Consider the following 22603-nt stretch of genomic DNA (forward strand, 5'->3'; position numbering starts at 1 on the left):
GGACAGTCATACATCATCTGCATATGTTTATTTTTTTTCTTGTGCATTAATTAGGTTTGCCTTTGTGAATCACTATACTTACCTGCCATGCTTGCTACCTACAATAACTGTACTCTACTTGTGTTTGTCTTTGTCTACTTTGTTTGTCTGTGTGGTTCCACTAGATTTTGGAGGATTAGAGGAAGGCAAAGAATTGAGGGTTTTAGTTAGAGTTTAGTTAAGAGTAAGAACCTTAGATGACTACCATGCGTATGGTTTCCCGTTTTAAATTTTTAAGTTTTAAATCTGAGTGTCGAAGTTCTAGAATTGCTTCTAGCTTTCCCGGGACCTTATATTTTATGTACGTAGGCAACTTTACCATGTTGAGAACCTCCAGTTCTCATTCCATACATATGTTGTCATTTTTCAGATACAGGTCGAGAAGTGCCTCGCTAGGCGTCTGGAGTTCCTATCGCAGCGGAATTGGGACTTTGTATTTTGGGTGTTTTGATGGATATATATATATATATATATGTTTTTATCCTTCTTCGTACGCAAGTAAACGCTATCTTAAGAGTTGCGCTTTTAACTTTTATGTTTTTGCTTAACCAACCTTCAAGACCCCTTGAATATTAAATCCTTTCAACTATTATATGTGTGTATATTTTATTTTAGAGGTTGTAATATCTCACCACCTATGTTTTACGACTTAAGCGTAAAGTTCTGTGTGGTAGGGTGTTATAAGAACGGGCACGATCTGCGGCGATTCTGTGACGATGATGATACCAGGAGCAACACCGAAGTCAGTGCTTTCACAGAGTGGAAGGGAGAATTGTGCGGTGCTCCAATAACAGTGGTGAGTACCCACGCCATCATAACCACTATAGGAGGCAGAGATCTCCAAGCTTGTGGATTTTGTCGAGTCTCTCCATGGCTAATCCACCATCACTCACAGCGGCTATCTTTTCATGGGATCGCGGTAGAGGACAAAATGACGATGGCTTATGATGGCGAGCAATAGCTTTGGTAAGAGGTAGAGATAATGCCACAGCGAACAATGAAAAAGGAAGACGGAGGAGGGACGGAAGTTGGACGACGGTGCCGAGTGCACTGAAGGGGTAACGAGAACAGTGCAGATCACAGATTCCTCCATATGAGCTCGCGATGGCCAAAAGCGTACAGGTTGGAGTTGTTGTCGGTTGTTCCTTTCTGATCTTCACCTTCAATAATAAAAAAGTAGGAAAGGTATTGCCCCTTCCTCATGGGTTGGGCCTCTAATTAGTGGAGCTCAGCCGAACTTTGATTTTTGAAGGGTGGTTCAGCTATTGGGCCAATTTCCAAGAGAAATATTTTGATACTTTAATGAGTCTAAATATTTTTCAACAATGAGATCCTGGTAATAAATTCTTAAAGAGAAATTTTTATTTTTTGAGTAGTAGTATAGAAAATATTTTAGGATTCATGATTTCTTTTATTAATTATAATTCGCATTTATAATTTTAATTAGGATTTATTTTTTTTTCTACAACTTTGAGGGAAGGTTGTAACACCCTCACTATCAGATTATCATGCTTCCAGCTACGCCACTCTGATAGCAAGAAGTATTATGACGACTTCATATACTTAATAATAAATAAGAGCGTTTGACTCGAAACCGTATGCTGTTTTCTTTGGAAAGCCAGAAAAATACTATATCTTGAAAACAAACAAGCATATACATATATACAAAAGTTCTTAGATAAGTAGCTTATGAATATAATATACATAGAACACATACAACTCTTATCCCTCTTACAAAATATATATTGATGGTGAGGGATAAATAAATTAAAACTAAAACAACAACATCGAATAAGCGAAACGTAATAAAACCCTTCGTGATCCTCTTCATCCGTCTCCTGAAAAGATAAAGCTGTATGGGTTGAGAACCTAACCACACGGTCTCACCACGTAGTTTCAGAATTATCGTAAGAAGATATTTAATAAGAAAACTATTTTTCAAGCTCAATAATTATTGTTGTCTTATGAATCTTTTAAAAATCGACAGTTTAACCACTCAGAAATCCAAAACCTCTTTAAAAGAAATCATTTAATTATCCAGAAAATCCAAACTCACTTTTCTTATTAAAGAATCTTAAAAGTTTCCTAACAGTACGAATGACCAACCTGTTCCAAACATAGGTTCATTAACTTTATGCTGAACTAGCTTGATATTTCATACTTTACTAAATCTTAATTAGAAACCAACCACAAAATCAATCAACACTATCATCAATTCAACATCAATACTCAATCAATAAAAGTACCACACCAGAACAAACACAGGCAAAGCAGACAAGAAAAACACAGGTATAGATAATAATTACAGCAAATAGCTCAAATAGCAGTTAATAACAGTTAAGCAATTAGGCAAACTCAAACAAATCATGCAAATGCATATGATCCATGTCTGCCCTATGGCTAATGAGCTCATCTGTCGGTTATACAGCCAACCCGACATGTCTTGGTAGCTAACCATTGGACAATCCCTCTGTATGCGCATCCCCAAGCTCAATAATAATATCCATGGAGTCAAACTCCAACCTCAGATATAATATCCTATGGAGTCAAACTCCAAGCTTAATAATATTCCATGGATTCAAACTCCAAACTCAATAAAATTCCATGGAAAAATCCCAAGCTCAAATTCATATATATGCATGCCCGTGGGGGAATCCGGGGAGTTAAACTGTCCAGTCACATCTCACGCACAGAGGGTCAACAAGGTCTCAATTGCAAGATTGGGAGAACCGGACCGGTCATTAAACCGGTCGAGTAACTGGTTTAATGGTTCAACTGGGATCGAACCATTGTTGAACCGGTTTAATTAAATATATAGCAAAATTATTAAAAAAAGTTCAATATATAATTTTAAATATTTGAATTCAATAATTTCTAAACTAATAAAATTCAAAATTTAACAATTTCACACGATAAATTATCCATAATTTATCATTAAAATAAAAATTCTTAAACAATTTCAAATATAAAATTTTACAACTAAAAAAAATCAAAACCCACAATAAATTACTTTTTCAGATTTCAACAAATTAAAATTATCTACTCTCTTTAGTTACTATTATTTGGTAACACTTAGAGTAATGCAAGAATACAGTGTACTCATTCTATCTAGAACACCATTCCATCCTAATACTTCAACAATGCATGTTGTGTTACTAATGCACCTTTAATGGTAGAATTACATATATCAGTTATTACAATAATTACAGTAATTTAGAATCCAAATTATATCAATTCTGTCCAGAATCCAAAATTATATCAAAATTCTATATAGCATTCAAAATCCAGAATCCAAACTTGAACTTATATCCAAATTATATTTAGTAAAATTCAGAATTACAGAATGGTTAACCAAATAAAAAAATCAACTCAATTCAAATCAGTGGACTAAACTCATAAAAACAGATTACTGAAAAGCAAAAGAACTGCATCAATTCATATAATTAACCAAATACAAAAAATTAACTGAATTCAATTCAGTGGACTAAATTCCTCAATCCAGCAACCAGAAATTCATATAGTTAATTAACAAAATAAAAAAATTAATTGAAAAACCATTAAAACTCACTACAGCAGAGAGCAAAGGAGGCATTTAGGTCACGGTGGCAGAAGTGCAGAATAGACGAGCAAACGAGCAGACGACATTGACAGAGAAACTTTCGACGATCAAACGAGCAGACGACGCCGACCACGGAAGTTTCAGAGTTCAGATGACCAGACGACGGAGGAACAAAACAGGCGGCAAGAAAGGAACGAAATTCAACTGCCGGCGGTGATGGCACCTACCCTCTGGCTAAGGAAAAGAGTTCGACGACGGCTTCTGGCTACTGCTACTGCTGGCTGAGAGAGAGGGGTAGTGGGTTTTCAGCGACCGAAGCAAGCGGCGGGTGGAAAGAGATTTAGGGTTGGGTTGGCATCACACAGAGATTCAGAGAGAAAGGGGTGGGGGTGGGGACGACGATGGAGAGAGAGATTGTGGTGCTGGGTACGAGACAGCAGGGAGAAGAAGAAAATTATTTCAGAAGGGAGAGGGTTAGTGGGTTACGCGTTAGGGTTGATTTGGGACTGGGTCAATGCACTGTGTTTTGTTCCTTTTCTTTTTCTTTTTGGCGTCAAAACGAGGCCGTTTTTGAGCAAGAAAACAAAACAGGGCCTTTAAAATACCTGGCCGGTTCGTCCGTTTCACCAGTTAACCACCGGTTCTGTCGGTTTTTTAACCGGTTTTTTGCAAGAAGGTTTTGTACATCGATCGGACCGGCCAGCTGACCGGTTTCCATTTAACCTGGTTGAACCGGCCGGTCCGGTTTGGTTTTCAAAATATTGCTCAATTGTACAAGCCAAATAGCATTTTAATTTATCATTTCTCATTATCATACCTCCCATTCCATTCATCAATAATTCATACTCAAAACATAATTCGTTCTTTTCTAAATAAATCAAACTCAAACGAAGTCATTTTCTTAATAACTCAAAATTAAATCATAAGTTCTTTAAAAATCCTAGTCTTTCTAAATAACCACTTCAAGCGAAGCCTCCAATCTTATAAAAATTTCGCCAGCATCTCCTCTAAAACTTGACTCTGTCATCTTTCTCGGGTCCCATCCAAACATTCCTCATACCTTTCTCAATCATTTCCAAATAGCAAATCCTTTTCAAATTTGTTTTAAACCTAATTCCGATATCAAATCAAGTTAAATATCAAACCAAATTTCAATATTAAATTTTTCTAAACCAAACCAATTCTAATATTGAATCTTTTCTAAAATCAATTCATTTTCAATAACAAAACATTTCCAAATCTCAAAAAAACTAATTTGATAACGGCCAATTTAACAAAACCGATAACTTAATATATACAACCTTTTTAAATAGTCCACTATTTCACCAGACAAACAATTACAATCATCCAGAATAACTCAATTCAGTCCAGAAGACGTACGAAATCACAAAAAAATACTTTTCATATAATTATCAACTTCTAACAACTCTTGAAAATAAAATAAGTTCAAGGAAAGCGCCCCTACCTCAAATAATCAAAATTAAGGAAAATTGAACTAAAGGCAGGGTTGTGGTGTGACGACTGGTTGAATTGCAACCAGCAACGCATCAACTTTGTTCCTTCGAATAAAACCAGCGGCAGCTCCCGCAGCTACCTCCAGTGACGGCGACAGCCGAGTAACTCAAAATAACAACTTTATTCAATATAAACACTTTAACGATGACCATCAACAGCAACGGAACAACTTAAGCGAATAAAGAGAAATCAGAAATGGGGGTAAAGCTCACTAAAACAGTGGCAGCAAGAGTTTTTTCGGCGACACGAACGCCCTCAATTGATGACGTTAGCGGCTCTGACGACGCCGACAAGGCTCGGCGATGGCTAAGTAGCGACGAACGGCGGCGAAACACCTTCCTCTCTCACCCACGAACTCCTTTTCTCTCACCCGCGAACTCGACAGCAACACCGATGGGAGCACTTCGCAAAGCTGACAGCGACCCAAAGCTTCAGCAGCGGCGATGGCTTCACGAACGACGACTGGGCGTGGTGACGACACACGATTCCATCCTCCTTCGTGGGGCTCTCTCTCTCTCTCTCTCTCTCTCTCTCTCTCTCTCTCTCTCTCTCTCTCGTCTCAATTTTGACCTTCGCGATGGTCTCTCTCTTTCTCTTCTGGACTTGGGCTCGACGGCGACTGCTCCTCAGCGACAGCGGTGCGTGACAGTGGCAGCAGACCCAGCAGTGCCGACCGGCTCCTTCCTTTCTTCCCTCTCCTTCTTCTCCGTCTCACGTTCTCTCATCTCTTTCTTTCCATGGAAATTTCTGATGCTACTACTGGGTTTGATAAGAAAAGGAAACATTGGCCGTTAGGGTTAGGTTAGAAGGGATTAGGATTTTTAATTTGGGAATTCGAATTTTGTGGATGAAAGTGGGGATTTTGGGTAGTTTAATAATTTTAATAAAATTAGGATAATAGAATAATTGAAAATCACTTTAATCAAACAATAATTATATATAAAAATAGCATTTTTTCATCAACTTGCAAATTATTTTTAAATAAGTACTCCAATTCATTCATTAGAGATAATATGATTAATTTTTTTTATTTATAAAAAAAAAATAAAAAAATAAAATATTAAATTCTAAAATCTCAATTATTTAAATCGAATCATATAAAATTCTTATTATTTTACAATTACTAAAATTTATAATTTAAATATGGGAATTATCCAACGATTGTAAAATTAGATAAAAAAATTTCTAATTTAATTATCAAAACTTGATTTAATTAACTTTAATAAAATAAATTTTGAAATTAAAGTCTTTAATGAATAAATAAATTAAAATTGACTCATAATAAGAATTTTTAAAAATTATGGGTCTTACAAAGGTTGTTTTGAAAGGAAGGATAATGTTACGATTAGTATTGACCTATAGCTCACTTAGAGAATTATGCAATAAATAAGAATAAGATCTAATAGTGTGGGCATGCATGATGTAATAAGAAACTCTAATTTTCCTCTTGGCCTTAATTTTAGGGAGTTCTATTCTATTTTCTTTAATTTCTATCAAATCCTCTCTATCTATTGATACAATATCGTATCAGTGATATAACTAATGAATACAATTAAACTAAAAATAAAAAAAAATTATAAAGGATATGAATAATATGATATATAATTAAAATTAACATGCAATTTTTTAATTTTTTTTCATGACTCATGATAATACCATGTATTTTCAACATATTATAACTAAATCATATTAAAAAATGTAAATTATTGAAAGAGAAAAAAAATAATATATGGTTGATATTTGATAAATACAACTAGACAAAAAAATTAAAAATAACTAAAAAAATTATAAAAATTTAGTGCTTTAGGAATTTATTACTCAATACACATATTTAGCAAACAAAAAAAAATTGTGGTAATTAACCAAATTCTTTAAATATTTGTGCAAAATATTAATAAGAATGGAGGAAAAAGAATAAGAGATACGAAATTATGTGAAAAAAGAAGATAAATAAAATGTGTGAAGTAAATGTTGATTTATATATTAAACAAAAAAAGGAGTGAGTATGAAAAAAGAAAATGAATTATATTTTATTATTCAATTTATACCTATTAAAAAGAAATAATATTAACATTGAAATTATATCGTATTTTATATAAAAATAAAAAGTAAGAGAATATGAAAAGTACAGAGTAATTTTAAGAAAAATAAAAGTTATAAGAATGAGAAGGAAAATAAAGAAGAATCCTAAGATATAATACTATATAGTACACATAAGAAGGAGTGAATATAAAAGAAGAGGATGAATTATATTTATATTTAATAAAAAAATAATATTAACATCAAAGGCATATAATATTTGATATAAAAATAAAAAATAAAAAATATAAAAATTATAAAATAACTTAAAAAAATAAATATTATGGGAGTTAAGAAAAAAATTCTAAATTATAATAATGAGAGACATATGAATTAGAAACAAAAAATTTAAAAATAATTTAATTAAAAACATCATGATTAAAAAATAATTTAATTAGATAATTAATAAATAAATTGTGTCAATTAGCTATTTAAATTGACGTAAGATAATATTAAAAAATTATAAAATTAAAAATACATTAGAAAATTATCTGACCTTTGTTTTAATATATGATAAATAGACGTGGAACATGTCTTAAATGAAGTTTTTAATTTGGGAAGATTTTTAAATGTGGCAGCCACTTTATTGGCACACCAGTATGACAAGTACGGTCTGGTGAAAATTAAAAGACGAAATTGGACCTTTTAGTGCGGCAGCTGTTGAACAATTAGGATGCGCTGAAAAGTTGTTGTAGTCGAATTTCGTACGATATAGAATGAACGATTTAACTTGAACATCATGGGCTAAGGTGAGTGGGCCTGGCTATGTCGTGAATAATAAAATTCGATCCTTGAAGTTCCACTTGGTTTGAGGAACTAATTTTATTTATTTGGAAGAAGGGACAAAAGTACACCTAAAAGTTCATACGCTGGACAGTAATACACTCGATTCGTTTAATGAGTCAAGCGTACACAGTAATTATATACTCCGGCGGACAGAATCATCATTCCGGCCATGAGTGTGTGGCGTTGTTAGTCAGAGTGGACAGGTGTCTCTATTTTATCCTTGCTGGCACGTTAAGAGTTAGTGAGCTGGCTATTTAGTGCCTAGTCAGATAAAATATTTTAATTTAATGTTTAATTAGCCAAAATTAACCCTGAAACCCTAAGTCCTTGGTTCTCTTTTATCTTCTGAAGAAAGAAGCTCTGTGTTGAAACCCTAACACCTTAACCAATAACTAAGAACATGGCCTCACCCAAAGAAAAATCAAGCTCGTTATCCAGAAATTGTGGCAGTGCTGTTGATGGCGGGTCCTCATTGTTGAGGAACAAGAAGAAGAAGAAGAAGTTTGAGTACAACAACGGCAAGTGTTTGCACGGATTTGAAGCTGTGGTACTCAAGTCTGGAACACAGTGGAATCCAGACAGATTGTTTCTACGATGTCCTCTGTGGGAGGTAGGTTTCGAAATTGCCTTTCCTCTTGTTACTGGCGGTATCCGTTTGTTTCGTTCTTCACCCCTCATTGGATTGTTGTGTCTAATCTTCAGAGTGCTGAACATCGTTGTGAGTATTTTGTTTGGCTGGACGAAGTAGAAGGAAAAACAAGAAACGTATGGGTAGAGGCTGAAGAAAGGCCATTGACACAACCATACAAGAAGATGAATGAATTTACAGAGTATTCCAGCAAGTTGGAAGAAGAGGTGCAACTGTTACAGAAGACAGTTGATATGATTAGGGGTGAAATAACTTGTATTAAGAATATGGTTATGGGTGTTTGTTTAGGGTTGGATTTTTGGGCATTGTTGATTGTGATGATATATTATCAGAAGTGAGGATCCTGTGTAATAACTTTGAAACTTTGAAAGTTGCATTGAATAAATGGAAGGAAAAAAAGATCTCCTTTTTTGTGAATCACATTTTGTAAGTGGTGTAACATTAACCATTGACATAAGAGAAAAATGTAAACCTGTGAGAATTAGGTTGACCACAAGCAATTTTTAACCAAGCTAACTCATACAATATCCAACAACATCTTGTAAAATCAGAAGTCTTTGCTTCATTGTAATAGCCAAAATAGGCAGAGTAGTTACCATAGTCATTGAGTTTTCATACAAGTCAGGAATACCTGATTAACAAGCAAAGTCACAATGTATAAAACATAACACAGCACATACTAAACCAGATTACAAAAAAAGGTCCCAAGGTCTATGCTGATAAACAAAACAGCCTTCCCCACAAAAAAACAAAACATGCACATCAGTGTTCAATAAAGGAACTATGTCTCTGTTGCAGCTCCTTGCATGGTCCCACCTTCACTTGGGCCAACTTGATCAGTTGCTACAGCTGGGCCATTGCTTCTTCCAGGAACTCCTCTTGGGACTAGCTTTGATGGTCTTGGGCCCGGATTTGGTTGGTGCCTCAGAGTTGGAGTTGGCATAAACTGTTCAAACCTCTGCCTCATTGCTGAGCTTGCAGCATTCATGGTTTCAGTGGAGACCATAGGTTTAGAGTTGGGTCTTGGAGCAGTAGCAGCATCATTAGGGTTCTGTTGCTGGGGTGGTGGTGGCTGTGCAGGGTTATTAGTAGCAGCAGCAGCTTCCTTTGCCTCCATAGCTGCAACCTCATCATTCATATCAGCCTGTTTTTTTTTCACAACCCCTACTGTTGTGGCCACTCTACAACATATAAACATGAGAAAAATGTTACAATAAAATTATATGTGAAATCTAGAGCCAACTCATAAAACATGATATTCATACCTCTTCACAGTATTTGCAACTGATTGCTCCATATCTCCTTTTAAGCTTATGTGGGTTGGAACTTGGCCGTGCCTCATTTTTCTTCTTTCTTCTCTTTTTTGTTGGTCTTCCAATGGGTGTCTTATAGTGAGGGGGCAGTGGAGGATAGCCTTCAGCTTTCTCCCAGAATTCTTTGCTTGGTACGGGGTTTATGTTATGCTGGTGTGCTGAGTTATATGCAGCCATTCCCAGCCAATTATGGATCTGGTCTTCTGGCCTACGACCCCTCAGAGCAAGTGCTGCACAAGCGTGTCTACAAGGCAAGCCTGTGAGCTACCAAAATCGATAGGTGCACTTCTGATTTCCCAAGTCAACAGTAACCTTAGTAGGATGCTTCTCAACCTCATAAATTTCTCCATTGTCGTTCCCTGCCCATGTGGGAGTCCATTTATTACTTTCTTCCTTCTCTCTCTCAAGCCTGCTAAGTTATCTTGGTGCAACAGTACCAACATAGCCACTTAGAGACTTTTTGTTCCTCGCCATAACCCTCATGACATGAACTCTGACTTCCTCTAACATTGTTATGATTGGCTTCCCTCTGTATTTCAGAATCTTACCATTGAAGGTCTCACAGTTGTTGTTAGTGACATTGTCCACCTTAGGCCACTCACTGAAATGTGCCTTTGTCCAAGTTTTTGGGTCAAGTCGATCCAAGTATTGCCAGGCAGCATTGTTGATTCCCTTTAACCTCATCATTGCAGCCTCAAATTCAGTAACAGTGGTGGCTCTACAATATTCCCACACAGCTCCTTTCAACTGTTTATCCTTCCATCTTTTAGTGAAGTTGGCCCAAATGTGCATTGCACAAAACCGATGATGCACTCCGGGCATAACCTGCTCCATTGCTGGTATCAGACCCTGCGTTCACACAGACAACAACAATTAACAAGCTGAGTGATACAAATAAATCAGGAAACAACATTTAACAATTACCTTCTGTTGGTCACTCATGAAGTTCCAACCATGCACCCTATAGTTCCCCAAATCACGGTGCAGAAGTTCTAGAAACCATCTCCAGTTATCGCCCTAGCATTCTTCATTGCCCTTTGTATTTTTTTGTAGTTGATGGTTACATTGAACTCTCTCCTAAACCAGGCCTCAGCTTCAGATGTTTTAAAGTCTCTTTGGTCCCTCAACTTCTCCTCTAGCTGTTCAATAACCCACTTTCTATCAGCTGACTTGTTGGTGTGGCTTCTTGCACAAACATGTTGATTGACAAACGTCTTAACTTGAAAACTCCTTGGTTCATTAGACCTGGAACAGTAGATACTCCAAGGACAGTTGGCCTCACAACAAATTGTCTTACACTTCAATGGTTCCACTCGGCTAAAGATTATACTCCTTCCAATTTGTATATTGAACTTCCTAACAGCTCTTTTGAATTGCTCCATTGTTTCGAATTCCATCCCCAGCTCTAAATGTACTGAGCCAAAAGCAGCATTCGGGTTTCCTTGAGGCCAAACATTGCGCTCCGCCTCATACTCACTATTTCAGTCTGACGAATATGGGCTGTGCAGCTCCTCAGACTCATACTGATGATAATCTGGATCAGAGTCATCATCATCAGTCTCTGATGACTCACTGGTTGCACGAGGGACAAATATTTTTGGAGCTTCACCTATGCCTCCTTGCACAAAGGTCTGTCCACTAGGAGCTGGCCTCTTGAAAGAGTTTCTTTTGTTTCTTTGTTTTGCTCTTGATTCCTGGGTAGGGACCTCATCTTGTTGGAGGTTGGGTTGTGATTGAGTTCCAGGTTCAGAAGTTGTTGGTGGTCCAGTTTGAGTGGTTTGGGTTTGGGCCACAGGATTTGTATCTTGGGCTTGGCCCATAGGTGGTGTGTGTTGGGCTTGGGCCACATATGCTGGCTTAACTTGGGCTGTGGGTGATCTTGTTTTTGGTTTGGACTGTGGTTGACATTGTTTTGCTGGTTCAGATTGTGTGGTTTTTTGTTGTCTTTCCCTTGTGTTGGTTTTCTTCATTGAAGGTGATGAACTCTGGGATGACTTCTGGCCTAGTGTTGTTGTTAGTTTTCTTGGCCTCAGAATTCTGGTTGGTTTTTGACTCTTTTGTGCCCTCTTCTTTATCCTCCCCCCAGGTGATTTCACACTCTCTGCATTTACATTGGCTGTTTCAGGGGTAGGGACCTCTTCCACATCTACGTCAACCACCTCAACCTCAACTGGAGTGTCTACTGTATGCTCCCAATACACATGTACCACCCTATCATCATTTCTAATTGCATCCTCATACATGTTCACCACATCTCTATCTAGCCTAAGTAGCTTAAGGGCAACACCACCTCCGGCATCAGGCTTTCCCCAGTAAAAGTCCTTCCACTGAATATAACCCAAATCCTTAAATAACCCCTCCATGAAAAACAGGTTCAGCGTATCCACATTGACTCTAGGTATTAAGGAGACTTGACCACCGCTGTATACTGTAACCCCTTTACGATTTCTCTCCAACCTCCCCCCATGATGATAAACAAGTGTGATGTGAGTTGACATCTACGAAGAAAAACAAAACCCTCATAACCACAACTAAACCCAGAAAACCCTAACTTTTTTCGGACAGGCACAAGTCTAGTTACTAAACAAACCTCAAATAGCATGTTCGCTGATAATAGGTACAATGGGAAGTTGAAAAGATGTTACCTTGTTGTTCGTCCCTGCCTCGAGTGCGTGATTGCCGCTGTGGTCGTGTGGGTTGACTTCTTCGAGTACTCCTCCAATGATGAATTGACTCACCACTTCAGAGCAATGCCATTGCTTCTCTGCTAGGGCTGTCTAATTCTCTCAACGAGCAAACTGTGTTATCACCAACAAAACCTTGAAGTTCATAAGTCGCTTAAAGAGAACGATGGGTTTCAGGGTTAATTTTGGCTAATTAAACATTAAATTAAAACATTTTATCTGACTAGGCACTAAATAGCCAGCTCACTAACTCTTAACGTGCCAGTAAGGATAAAATAGAGACACATGTCCACTCTAACTAACAACGCCACACGCTCATGGCCGGAATGGTGATTCTGTCCGCCGGAATGTATAATTACTGTGTACACTTGACTCATTAAATGAATCGAGTGTATTACTGTCCAGCGTATGAACTTTCAGGTGTACTTTTGTCCCTTCTTTCTATTTATTTTTTTCGACTTTGTTTGTTGAGATGATCTACAATGGTGACCTTTGTTCCTTTATAAAAGAAAAATATTGATGTGTGCTTCCTTGAATATAGAGTGGAGGAGTAAAAAGGACAAAACTGAAGGAAAAAAAAAAAGGAGAGGAGGGGGGTGGTGAAATGGCAAAAAATTCGAAATAAGAATGAAGGATAATGGAAGGTGATGATGCCGGCAATAGGAAGTTGAAAATACTATGCTACCTTAATGGCCCTTTAATTTTGTTTAAGTCTTTTCACGTCTACTTCCTCCATGTGTACTAAAACAATCATTTTCCGAAAGTTATAATAAAGAACACATATATAATAAAAATGATATGTACTAGGTTTTAAATCTCCGCTCATGCATTATTTGCATTATTTGTTTTTTATTTGGTTTAGTTGTTCCTTTCTTTTTCTTACATTTTTTTTATTTTTTCAATTAATTTTTATATCTATCATTATATAAAAATTACTTTAATATTTATAATAAAAAAATTTTAATTTTATTCTTTTAATTTTTACACAAGTCTTTTTTACTATTTTTTCTCTTAATTTTATACCTATTATCATATAAAAGTATTTTAAATATTTACAATAACATCGACATCTAATTGGATACTAAAATTCAATATATGATAGTACATGAAAGAAAATTATTTTAAACTTTATTTATTTTCTCATGTTATTAAAATTATAACACATTAAATAAATTTATTAAAATGAGTATATTTTACGTATTTCATTTATGAATATACTTTAAATGTATATAACAAAATTGTTAGAACTACCGATTTATATTATTTTATGCTATATTTTTTTATGATATAAAATATATATTTTTTATGGTATAAAATATAAAAGTATAATTTACTGTCATATTAATATTTAGTAAAGCAAATTAATTAATAAAAAAATTAAAAATAAATTATTTTTATGTTTTTTATTAGATCTAAAACAAAAAAAACTAAGATAATTTTCTTATTTAACATGCACTTATTAACATTTTTTTAATTAAAACAAAATACTAATCATAATTATATATATTACGAGATTAAATTTTAATTTTTGACTTCTTCTTTATTAAATTTCTAGATTTGCCACTGCCCATATGAGATATCCATAATAATTTTTATTGTAAAGGAAAAGTATGTATTGTTATTACGGTGAAATATATGTCCTAAACAAGTATGTATAAAAAATTATCAACTATTTTATATTTATTTTTTAAAATTAGAAGAAAGACTCGAATCTGTAATCTTTAGATGAACATTAAAAAATTATGTCATTTGAATAATAATTTGTTGACTTAACTATTTTATATTTACTGTATTCTTGGTTTAGTAAAATTATTAATAAAAAAATGCTAACTAAATTTTATATTCTCTCCCAAACCCCGCGTATGTCATCACAAACATCACCATTCAACTCTCAAGTAAGAATTCTGTTTTTCCCAAGTATTTAACATAAATTTCATCCTATTAGTCGAAATATTTATTTTTGGAAGATTTAATTGATTCGAAATGTTAGTGAAGTATCGAAAGGAGAGCAGAGGCCAAAAAGACTCACGTGCAAGCGTTGAGTGAAAATTATTTGACATGGATTCGATTTCAATACTTAGACAAATCGAGTAGTTACTCGAATGAAGAATTGAACAATTTCTTAAATGAAGAAATAAGCGGTTACGTGAATGGAGAATTCAGAGGTTTTCTCTGAGTTAAAGATTTGTTGGTAACGCTCATAGACAGAAGAGCGGGAACGGTTACCTAGAAATCCGCATACGAGGCAGCATCGTGCAATCAATGATCGGTTATGGAAATGAGTTATAAATATCAGTAGGTCTTAGGAGATCGGGATTGGAACTTTACTTCAAAAATTACTCACGCACTTACATCCTAGCGACTTTCTAAGTCTGCCTCGAGTTAAATTTCTATAGGGTTCTTTCCACTTGTCTTTACTTTTCATTTATAATTCCTGCAGAACTTTACTTTTCATGTTCAATTTACCTTTCAAACAACTTTAATTTCGTGGTCAAATTTACATTTTAATACTTTTACTTTTCATGTCGAAAGTCCTTTGACCTAGTCGGAGGCGTTTTAATTGTTTTATTTACAATTCGATGCAAACCATTTCGATTTCAGTCAGCTTTATTTTTCGAAATCCTTATTTTGCATTTTTTCAGTTCTTTACACTTTTCAAACTCAATTCTCTTTTAATGCTCATCTAATTCGAGGACCTTTGATGCACTTATAAAAAAAATTGGTACCTCTAAAAGATGAGTAAATTTCGCTCCCAGATAATTAGAATCAAACCACCATCAATTTGTTAAAAATCGACAAAACACATCCATTTCATGCATTATAATTACAAGTGTTAGAATCATACAGCGGTACAGGCTTTAGCGCTTTTTAGAACTTTAATATATTCAAGCTTGTGTTGCATAATTTCATGGTTTTATTTTTATTAGTAATATTAGAAAAATAAAAAAATAGTCAGAATTTATTTTAGTATTTATTAATTGTTATAACAATTAATAAATACTAAATAAGATAAATTATCGTTGTTTTTTATTTTTTTACCGTCGCATGTACCTGTTTGTAAGAATTTGTGGTTCAAATCTAAAACCAAAAAAAGAGTAAACTACTAATCCGGTCCCTATCTATTTTCAGAATGACAATACGACTTCTCAAGATAAAAACAATCTACTTCGGTTCTTATTCTCTACTTCCATCACACAATGCAGTCCCTATGGGTGTTTTTCCATTAACTTTAAACAAAAAACGCAAACGTGTCATATTCAGAAATGGACAGGAGTCTAAGTGTTTCTAAATTCAAATTGGTTAGAAGTTTATTTGTCCTTATTATTTAAACAATATCTTTTTCAAATTATTTTTTATTCATTATATTAATATTTTTTTCAATAAATTATTGAATATATAGTATAATAAGTACAAGCTAACTAATAAATTAATCAAATTTAAAAATATTATTTATTATAAAACTAAATAAATATTTCTCAAATATAATTTTTAAATATATAAATAATAAATATTAAAATACGGTTAGTACATTAATAATAATAATCCTATGATATTCTATTAGTATTATGATCTAGATCATTTTTATAATAAAGTAAAAATTAATGAACACATTTTTTGATATATAACAATATTTTTGAGCAATAACAAATTTAATTTTTTATCTCTTTAAACTAAATTAATAATTATATTTGATATCTTTACACTAAAATAAACTATGAATAGGTTATTAATACTAAATAAAATAAAACATAATATATAATATATATAATGGAGGGTTTTTTTATTTAAATAAAATAAAACATAATACTATATATATAATGGAAAAAATTTTTTATTTAAATAAATATTTTAAAATAATTATTTACTAAATGAATGCGCATAGCCAACTCACTGATACCGCCCGCAAAATGAAATTAATCATCAACTCAGCCCAAGCGCCCGCGAAATAGAGACCAACGTGGACCATTTCAGTTACATTGCTTGTGAGATGGAACCCCACCTCAGCTGCGTCGCTTGCGAATTGGACATGCTGTAGGTCTGCAACCATGCCGCTCCTGGTTCCTGCCAAATGGCCACATCAAGTAGGGCACCCGCAAAATGAGACCCCAATGCTGGTGTACTACATACGAAATTAAGCATCTAAAACAACAATAACAATAATAATAATAATATACGTAAATTTAATTAAATTTTAATATATTTGAGTAAAATATATGTAAATTTAATTAAATTTTAATGTACGTAAAATTTTAATTAATTTATATTATTTTTATATGGATAAATTTTTTATCGACATATAACCTTATAACAATATGTATTATTAATAGATTAATAATATTATTGATATCTTAAGTTTGTTTGAATTTATAAATGATTTCCATAATATATATATGTTCTTATACGGATACTTTGAGGGGAGCTCGACTTCTGCAAGTCGATGCCGAGTTATTTCCTCCAACGCCGATTTATGTACCTTCGGGAAGTCCGAGCTTACTCTCGCAAGGAGTGTGATCCAAAATGGGGGGAGTGTACCTGCAAAGGCACTCCAATACTTAAGTCAGTATTAAGAATTCAATGTATCCTTTAAGGATGAGATACCATCCATTTATAGGTGGAGCAAGATAAGTCGGTTATGCTGCTATTGATCATTTGTATTGAAGAGTAGTTATTAGAGTTTAGTGCATGATCGGACGTTTTTATTCCAAAATACAGTCCATTGAGTCTGATCATAACGCATGTCGCCAAGTTATAGTCGTAGGGAGCAAATTTATTCGTCATAATGCCGAGTTATGAGGTCGGATGTGTAACAGTCGGATCATAGTCCCCAAGATAAGCCTGTGAACATGTTAAATGAAGCAGGTTGAGCTTTTAATGGATCATAAGTCAACTACTGAGTAATCTTATAGGTCGGCGACTAGATTGGGCCTGCAGCCTCTAGTTCAAGATGTTTCATTTGAAATATTAAATATATGTTAGTAAGAGAGAGAAAAAATTTTGAATGTTCATTAATGAATGTGCGTGTTTCCTATGCGCATGATGGCTTTTGATATGACTGACTTGATTGTTTGGTGGAATTGAGAACCATTTTGTAATGCGAAGTTAAAGATTTTTTGGAATCTAAGGGGTTTTGTGTTTTGTTCAAAGTGTACTTGTTTATCAGTTGCATTTGAGGAAAAATCAGCAAAAGAGGTATGCTATTTCTCTCTTTATCTCTGTAACTTCTGTTCTTCCTCTTTGTTTTATTTTTTCCAAATGGATTTTGAGAAAGAGAGGAAAGATAAAGTTGATTGGTCATATGACTGGGTGAATGATGATGTTATGAAATGATGCTTACTGATCTTGGATGACGAATTTGTAAAGGAGATAGACAAGAGTAAAGTTGTGAGGGGTGGTTCTGGTGTTCGATTTGAGCTGTTTCCTTGTATTGCTGGCGATCGTATTTTTTATAAGAAGGAGGAGTTTGAGTTTTTCTATATGTATAGCTATGTATTGGAGGAATTGAAGGTGAAGCTGCCGTTTAGTGAGTTTGAGTGTCAAGTCTTGAAGCAACTTAACTGTGCTCCCTCCCAACTCCATCCTAATGGATGGACGTTTTTACATGGGTTTGAATTTCTGATGGAATTTTTGGAGGAGGCTCCTTCTGTGGAGTTGTTCTTTTCTCTATTCCAGGCAAAAGGTGTCTGAAAAGGGGATGGGTGAACTTGAATAGTTTTCCGAAGTTTGCTATTTTTAAGCTGTATAAGTCGTCCTTTAAGGACTTTAAGGAGATGTATGTGATGGTGACTAGTGCTGAGGGGGAGTTCCCATTTTACGATGATGAGAACTTAGGAGAGAAATTTCCGCTTTGGTGGTGTTCGGAGCTTCAAAATATTCTGAGGCCAGAAATCATTAGCTCAAGGGATGAATGTGTCATTGAATACTTGGTAGAAGTTATTGATTGGAAGGAATTGTTGTCGGTGTTTGATTTGCTACAATGAGAGGAGAATAGGCAGGCTCTGGTAGATTATTTAGGTGAGTTTTGTTAATACTGTTGTGTGAATAGGATTTGAAGTATGGCTCTAATTGTTCGGTTTTGTTTATTTTCAGGTGGAAAGTATCCTGGAGTATCGGCATCTACTCTAAGAGCTCGGGTTAAGAGCAAAAATCTTGATAAAGAGGGGTTTACTTCAAAAGTAGAAAAGGTTGTGGGTGTTGGTGAAGTTAATCATCCGAAGCCAATGAGAAGGAAAGTTATTTTGAAGAAAAGGAAAACAAGTGTTGTAGATCTATCTGAGTGTTTCGAGGATGATGGAGGTGAGGTTCCTATTGAGGAGATTCAAAGTTTTTTAAAAAATTAGCAGAGATTACATGACGTTGCCGATCAAAGTGATGGCTCGTCGTTGTGGGGGAAGGACTTCCCCTATATGGCTGTTGCCGATGATGTGTGTCAAACTTCGGCGAACGTTATGTTGGCGGACGAGGTTGGTGATGCCGCCATAGATCAATATATGCAGGTAATTGTCTTTGTTGTGTTGTTTGTGTTTTTTGATATATGGGTGAAAATTCGAAGATAGTGTTGATTTCTTTTTTGTTTAAGGTAATTGGTTTTCAGCTTGCCAGTTTGGGGTGTAGCCAAGAGAAGAAACATTGGAGGTTTGCCGAGCTTAAGTAAGAGCCGACTTTAAAGGAGGAGCTGGAGTTAAAGAGTAAGAAACTTGCTGAATTGGAGAGTAAGTTATCAGAAACGGAGAAGGAGTTAAAGGTAATGAAGGAAAATTATTCGAAAGAGGTAGAGGATGTATGTTAAGAAGAAAGAGGCCGACCTTTTCAGCATGAGTGCTCAAATTATTGAGGTTACAGTGAAGTTGAAAAAGGTTAAAAAGCATAGGGGAATGGAGATCCTTGATTCATTCGTAGAGGGGTTTGAGCGAGCTTCTCAGCAGGCAAAGTTTCTTGCTCTGATGTTGACTTGTCTCAGATGGATTCGAAAAAGATTGTTTAAGACGGAGCCATGGTGGAAGATGACGGTGATGCTGAGGGAGAGGCTGAAAATGTTTAAATGATTTTCTGTGTTTGCTAATTTATTTTATTTTGGTGTTGTATGTTGGTTTGGACTGTTTAATATATGGTGTAGTTGGACTTGTTGCTCCTTGGTGAACTTTTTGAGTAGGTGTTGCTGCTAAAAAGCTTTATGGAACTGTGGTTGTTGAATGTTGGTAAAAAATTGGTATTTTTGAAGATAGATGAATGAATTTTTTATTTGCCGAATTTGCAAAAATAGGAGGATGTATTATATGATTTGAGTTTTTATATGTAGAACAGGTTTGGTTAGCAATTGTTGTTTGATCGAGAGGTTTTGTTAATGTGCAATTTAAGATTTTAAGGATCCAATCCGATTTCCATTCGAATTTTAATTTGCGGATTGTATTTGAGATGTGAATTATCAATTCTTATCAGGCTAAAATTCGAAACAATAAAGATAAAAAAAATAATTTTAATTAATTAATATTAACTACTTTTTATTGTAAAAATTAATTTTAAAATATTAATTGATATTCGTTAAAAAAATTAATTGATATTGATTAAAAAAATTAACTCCTCAGTTAAACTCAATGACGGAGCTTATGTGGGGCAAATGGGGGCCATGGCTCCAAATTGTTTATAAAAATATTAGTAGTTCTTATGTCAAAGGATAAATTTAGTTCAATTGGCTTAGTCCTCTTCCTCTCAATTAAGATTTTGATGTGTTCAATTCTCACTTTTTTGTATTTTCTCTATATTTTTTAATTTCAAAGCATTAACATCTCTTAGATTTGGAAATTGCATCTCAAAAAAAAAAAAAAAAAGCTATTCACCTAGCACCTAAATGCACATGTTTTTTTTTAATGCAGTGTAAATTTTTTAATTTTAATGATAGAATTAGCTGCAATAAATTAGGTATTATTATTATTATTAATGACTTAAAATAATTAATTTTATATCCAAAAATTAAAAAAAATCTAATTTTCATTAATACTAATATTATTATAATAATAAATAAATAACACTAATTCATTAATAATAATAACAATTAATTTATTAACACTGACATTCATTAACACATACGGCTAATTAGTTATTTACTTAACTAATTATATTATTATAATTATAATTATTATATCTAAAAATTTTAAAAATTCATTATAATAAATGGCGTTAATTATATAATATAACAATAATTGATTAATTAATTAATACAACTTAAAAATAACTTATTTTCATTAACACATAATTAATATAATTCTAATAACAATTAATTTATTAACTACTCAAAATATTTATTTCAGAAAAATCACATAATTATATTTAACTTCTAATAATAATTAATAAAATTTAAATATATCTAAAATAATATTTTAATAATTATTATTAAATACACTAAATATATAATTTTAATGTATAAATTTACGTTAACAACATTAACTAGATTCAAAAATACATAACATAATATTTTTAAATACTATAAATTCATATGTTAATTATTATTTAATTGTTATAAACAATATTAATCTATAACATTATCACTATTAATTTTTGTGAAATCATAAAATTAAAATATAATTACTTATTTAATATGGATGATCGAAACAATTAATAATTTAAAATTTAGGACGATCAACATCTTTTATTTAGATTTGTTACGGCCTGGCCCAGGCCACTTGCGGGTCAACCCGACCCACTGATGACCCGACCCTAACGGTCGGGCACGTACAACTCACTACGCGACCCGGACACGTGTCCTTGACAGCTCTCTACTGCAGCTGTGAGGAAGCTTCGAGGAAGGTGGGCTTGTCCTTGCAGGGCCCACCTCTGACATGGTATAAATGGGGAAGGACCTGCCCTTCCTCCAAGGTACATCACACACTGCCTTACCCCCTTTTCGCCTGCACATTCGACTGACTTGAGCGTCGGAGTGTCATTGCAAGTGGCACCCCCCTTCTTCGTTGAGAGCTCGGAACGTCGGTTCCCCGTCTCGCCCTCACGACCCATTCCAGATCACGCCCCAGCTATCCACACGAGGATCACCCCGAACCGTCCGGTACCCGACCTACCGAACATTGGCGCCGTCTGTGGGAAATTTTCGTGAATGGAGATCGTGCCAGGTCCAGGGGATCAAGGCCGCGCAGCGGCCCCTGAGGGGGCGGCCTCCGTTGCCTCCCCCCGCGAACAATTAAGGTCCCCTCCACGATGAACCGAGCTACATCCGAGAGCTCAAGAGAGGCGCCCCTTTGGAAGAACTGGTAGCGACAGCGCTAGGATAATGCAGGAACTGCGCCATAGGGTGCAGAACCTGGAGCGACAACTAGCAGATCAGGATCACCACCAACAAAATACCGACCCCACCTACTCCCCGTCTCCCGAAAGCCGAGAGAGAGCCTCCCACCGAAGTCATTCCCGGCACACCTCCGCCTCCCAAACGGAAGCGAAAAGTAGTCGAGAAGACACGCCTATCTCGAGAAGACGAAATGACACAGTTATCTACGCCCGAGGTAAGGAAACGCGCACCGCGGGGCGAGATCGTGAAGGCGCAGAAGGGAGGTCCGAGAGGACACGGCGGCCCGTGATAATGGGCGCCACCCCGTTCCATCGATCCATCCTCGAAGTCTGGTTGCCGAAACACTTCGACAAACTAACGGACATGAGGTACGATGGAACCCAGGACCCGCTGGAACACCTCACGGCCTTTGAGGCCAGAATGAATCTGAAGGGAGTAGGAGACGTGGTAAGGTGCCGCGCCTTCACGGTCACCCTGGCAGGACCTGCGATACGGTGGTTTAATAGCCTCCTGCAGGGCTCAGTGACCGGCTTCTCCGACATCAGCTGCGCCTTCCTAGCACAATTCACCACCAGAATTGCGAAGGCAAAACACCCAATCAATCTCCTCGGCGTGACTCCATGATGTTAGGATTTTTGCCAGTAAAGAATTTCATAAAAACAGTTGCGTTGTAGATATAGTCTC

The 22603-nt window shown here is 35.1% G+C and overlaps 1 protein-coding gene across 1 annotated transcript; it reads right to left on the reverse strand.

Annotated features, from left to right (window-relative positions):
• Positions 1–10357: 10357 nt before the first annotated feature.
• On the reverse strand, positions 10358–11322 carry LOC112805460 (uncharacterized). Its single transcript, XM_025847846.1, has 2 exons — positions 11005–11322; positions 10358–10789 (listed from the first exon to the last, which is right to left on the reverse strand). The coding sequence occupies exons 1-2, from the start codon at positions 11320–11322 to the stop codon at positions 10358–10360; spliced, it is 750 nt and encodes a 249-aa protein (XP_025703631.1).
• Positions 11323–22603: the final 11281 nt, after the last annotated feature.

This window comes from Arachis hypogaea, chromosome 6 (assembly GCF_003086295.3).
Source record: "Arachis hypogaea cultivar Tifrunner chromosome 6, arahy.Tifrunner.gnm2.J5K5, whole genome shotgun sequence".
NCBI lineage: Eukaryota > Viridiplantae > Streptophyta > Magnoliopsida > Fabales > Fabaceae > Arachis > Arachis hypogaea.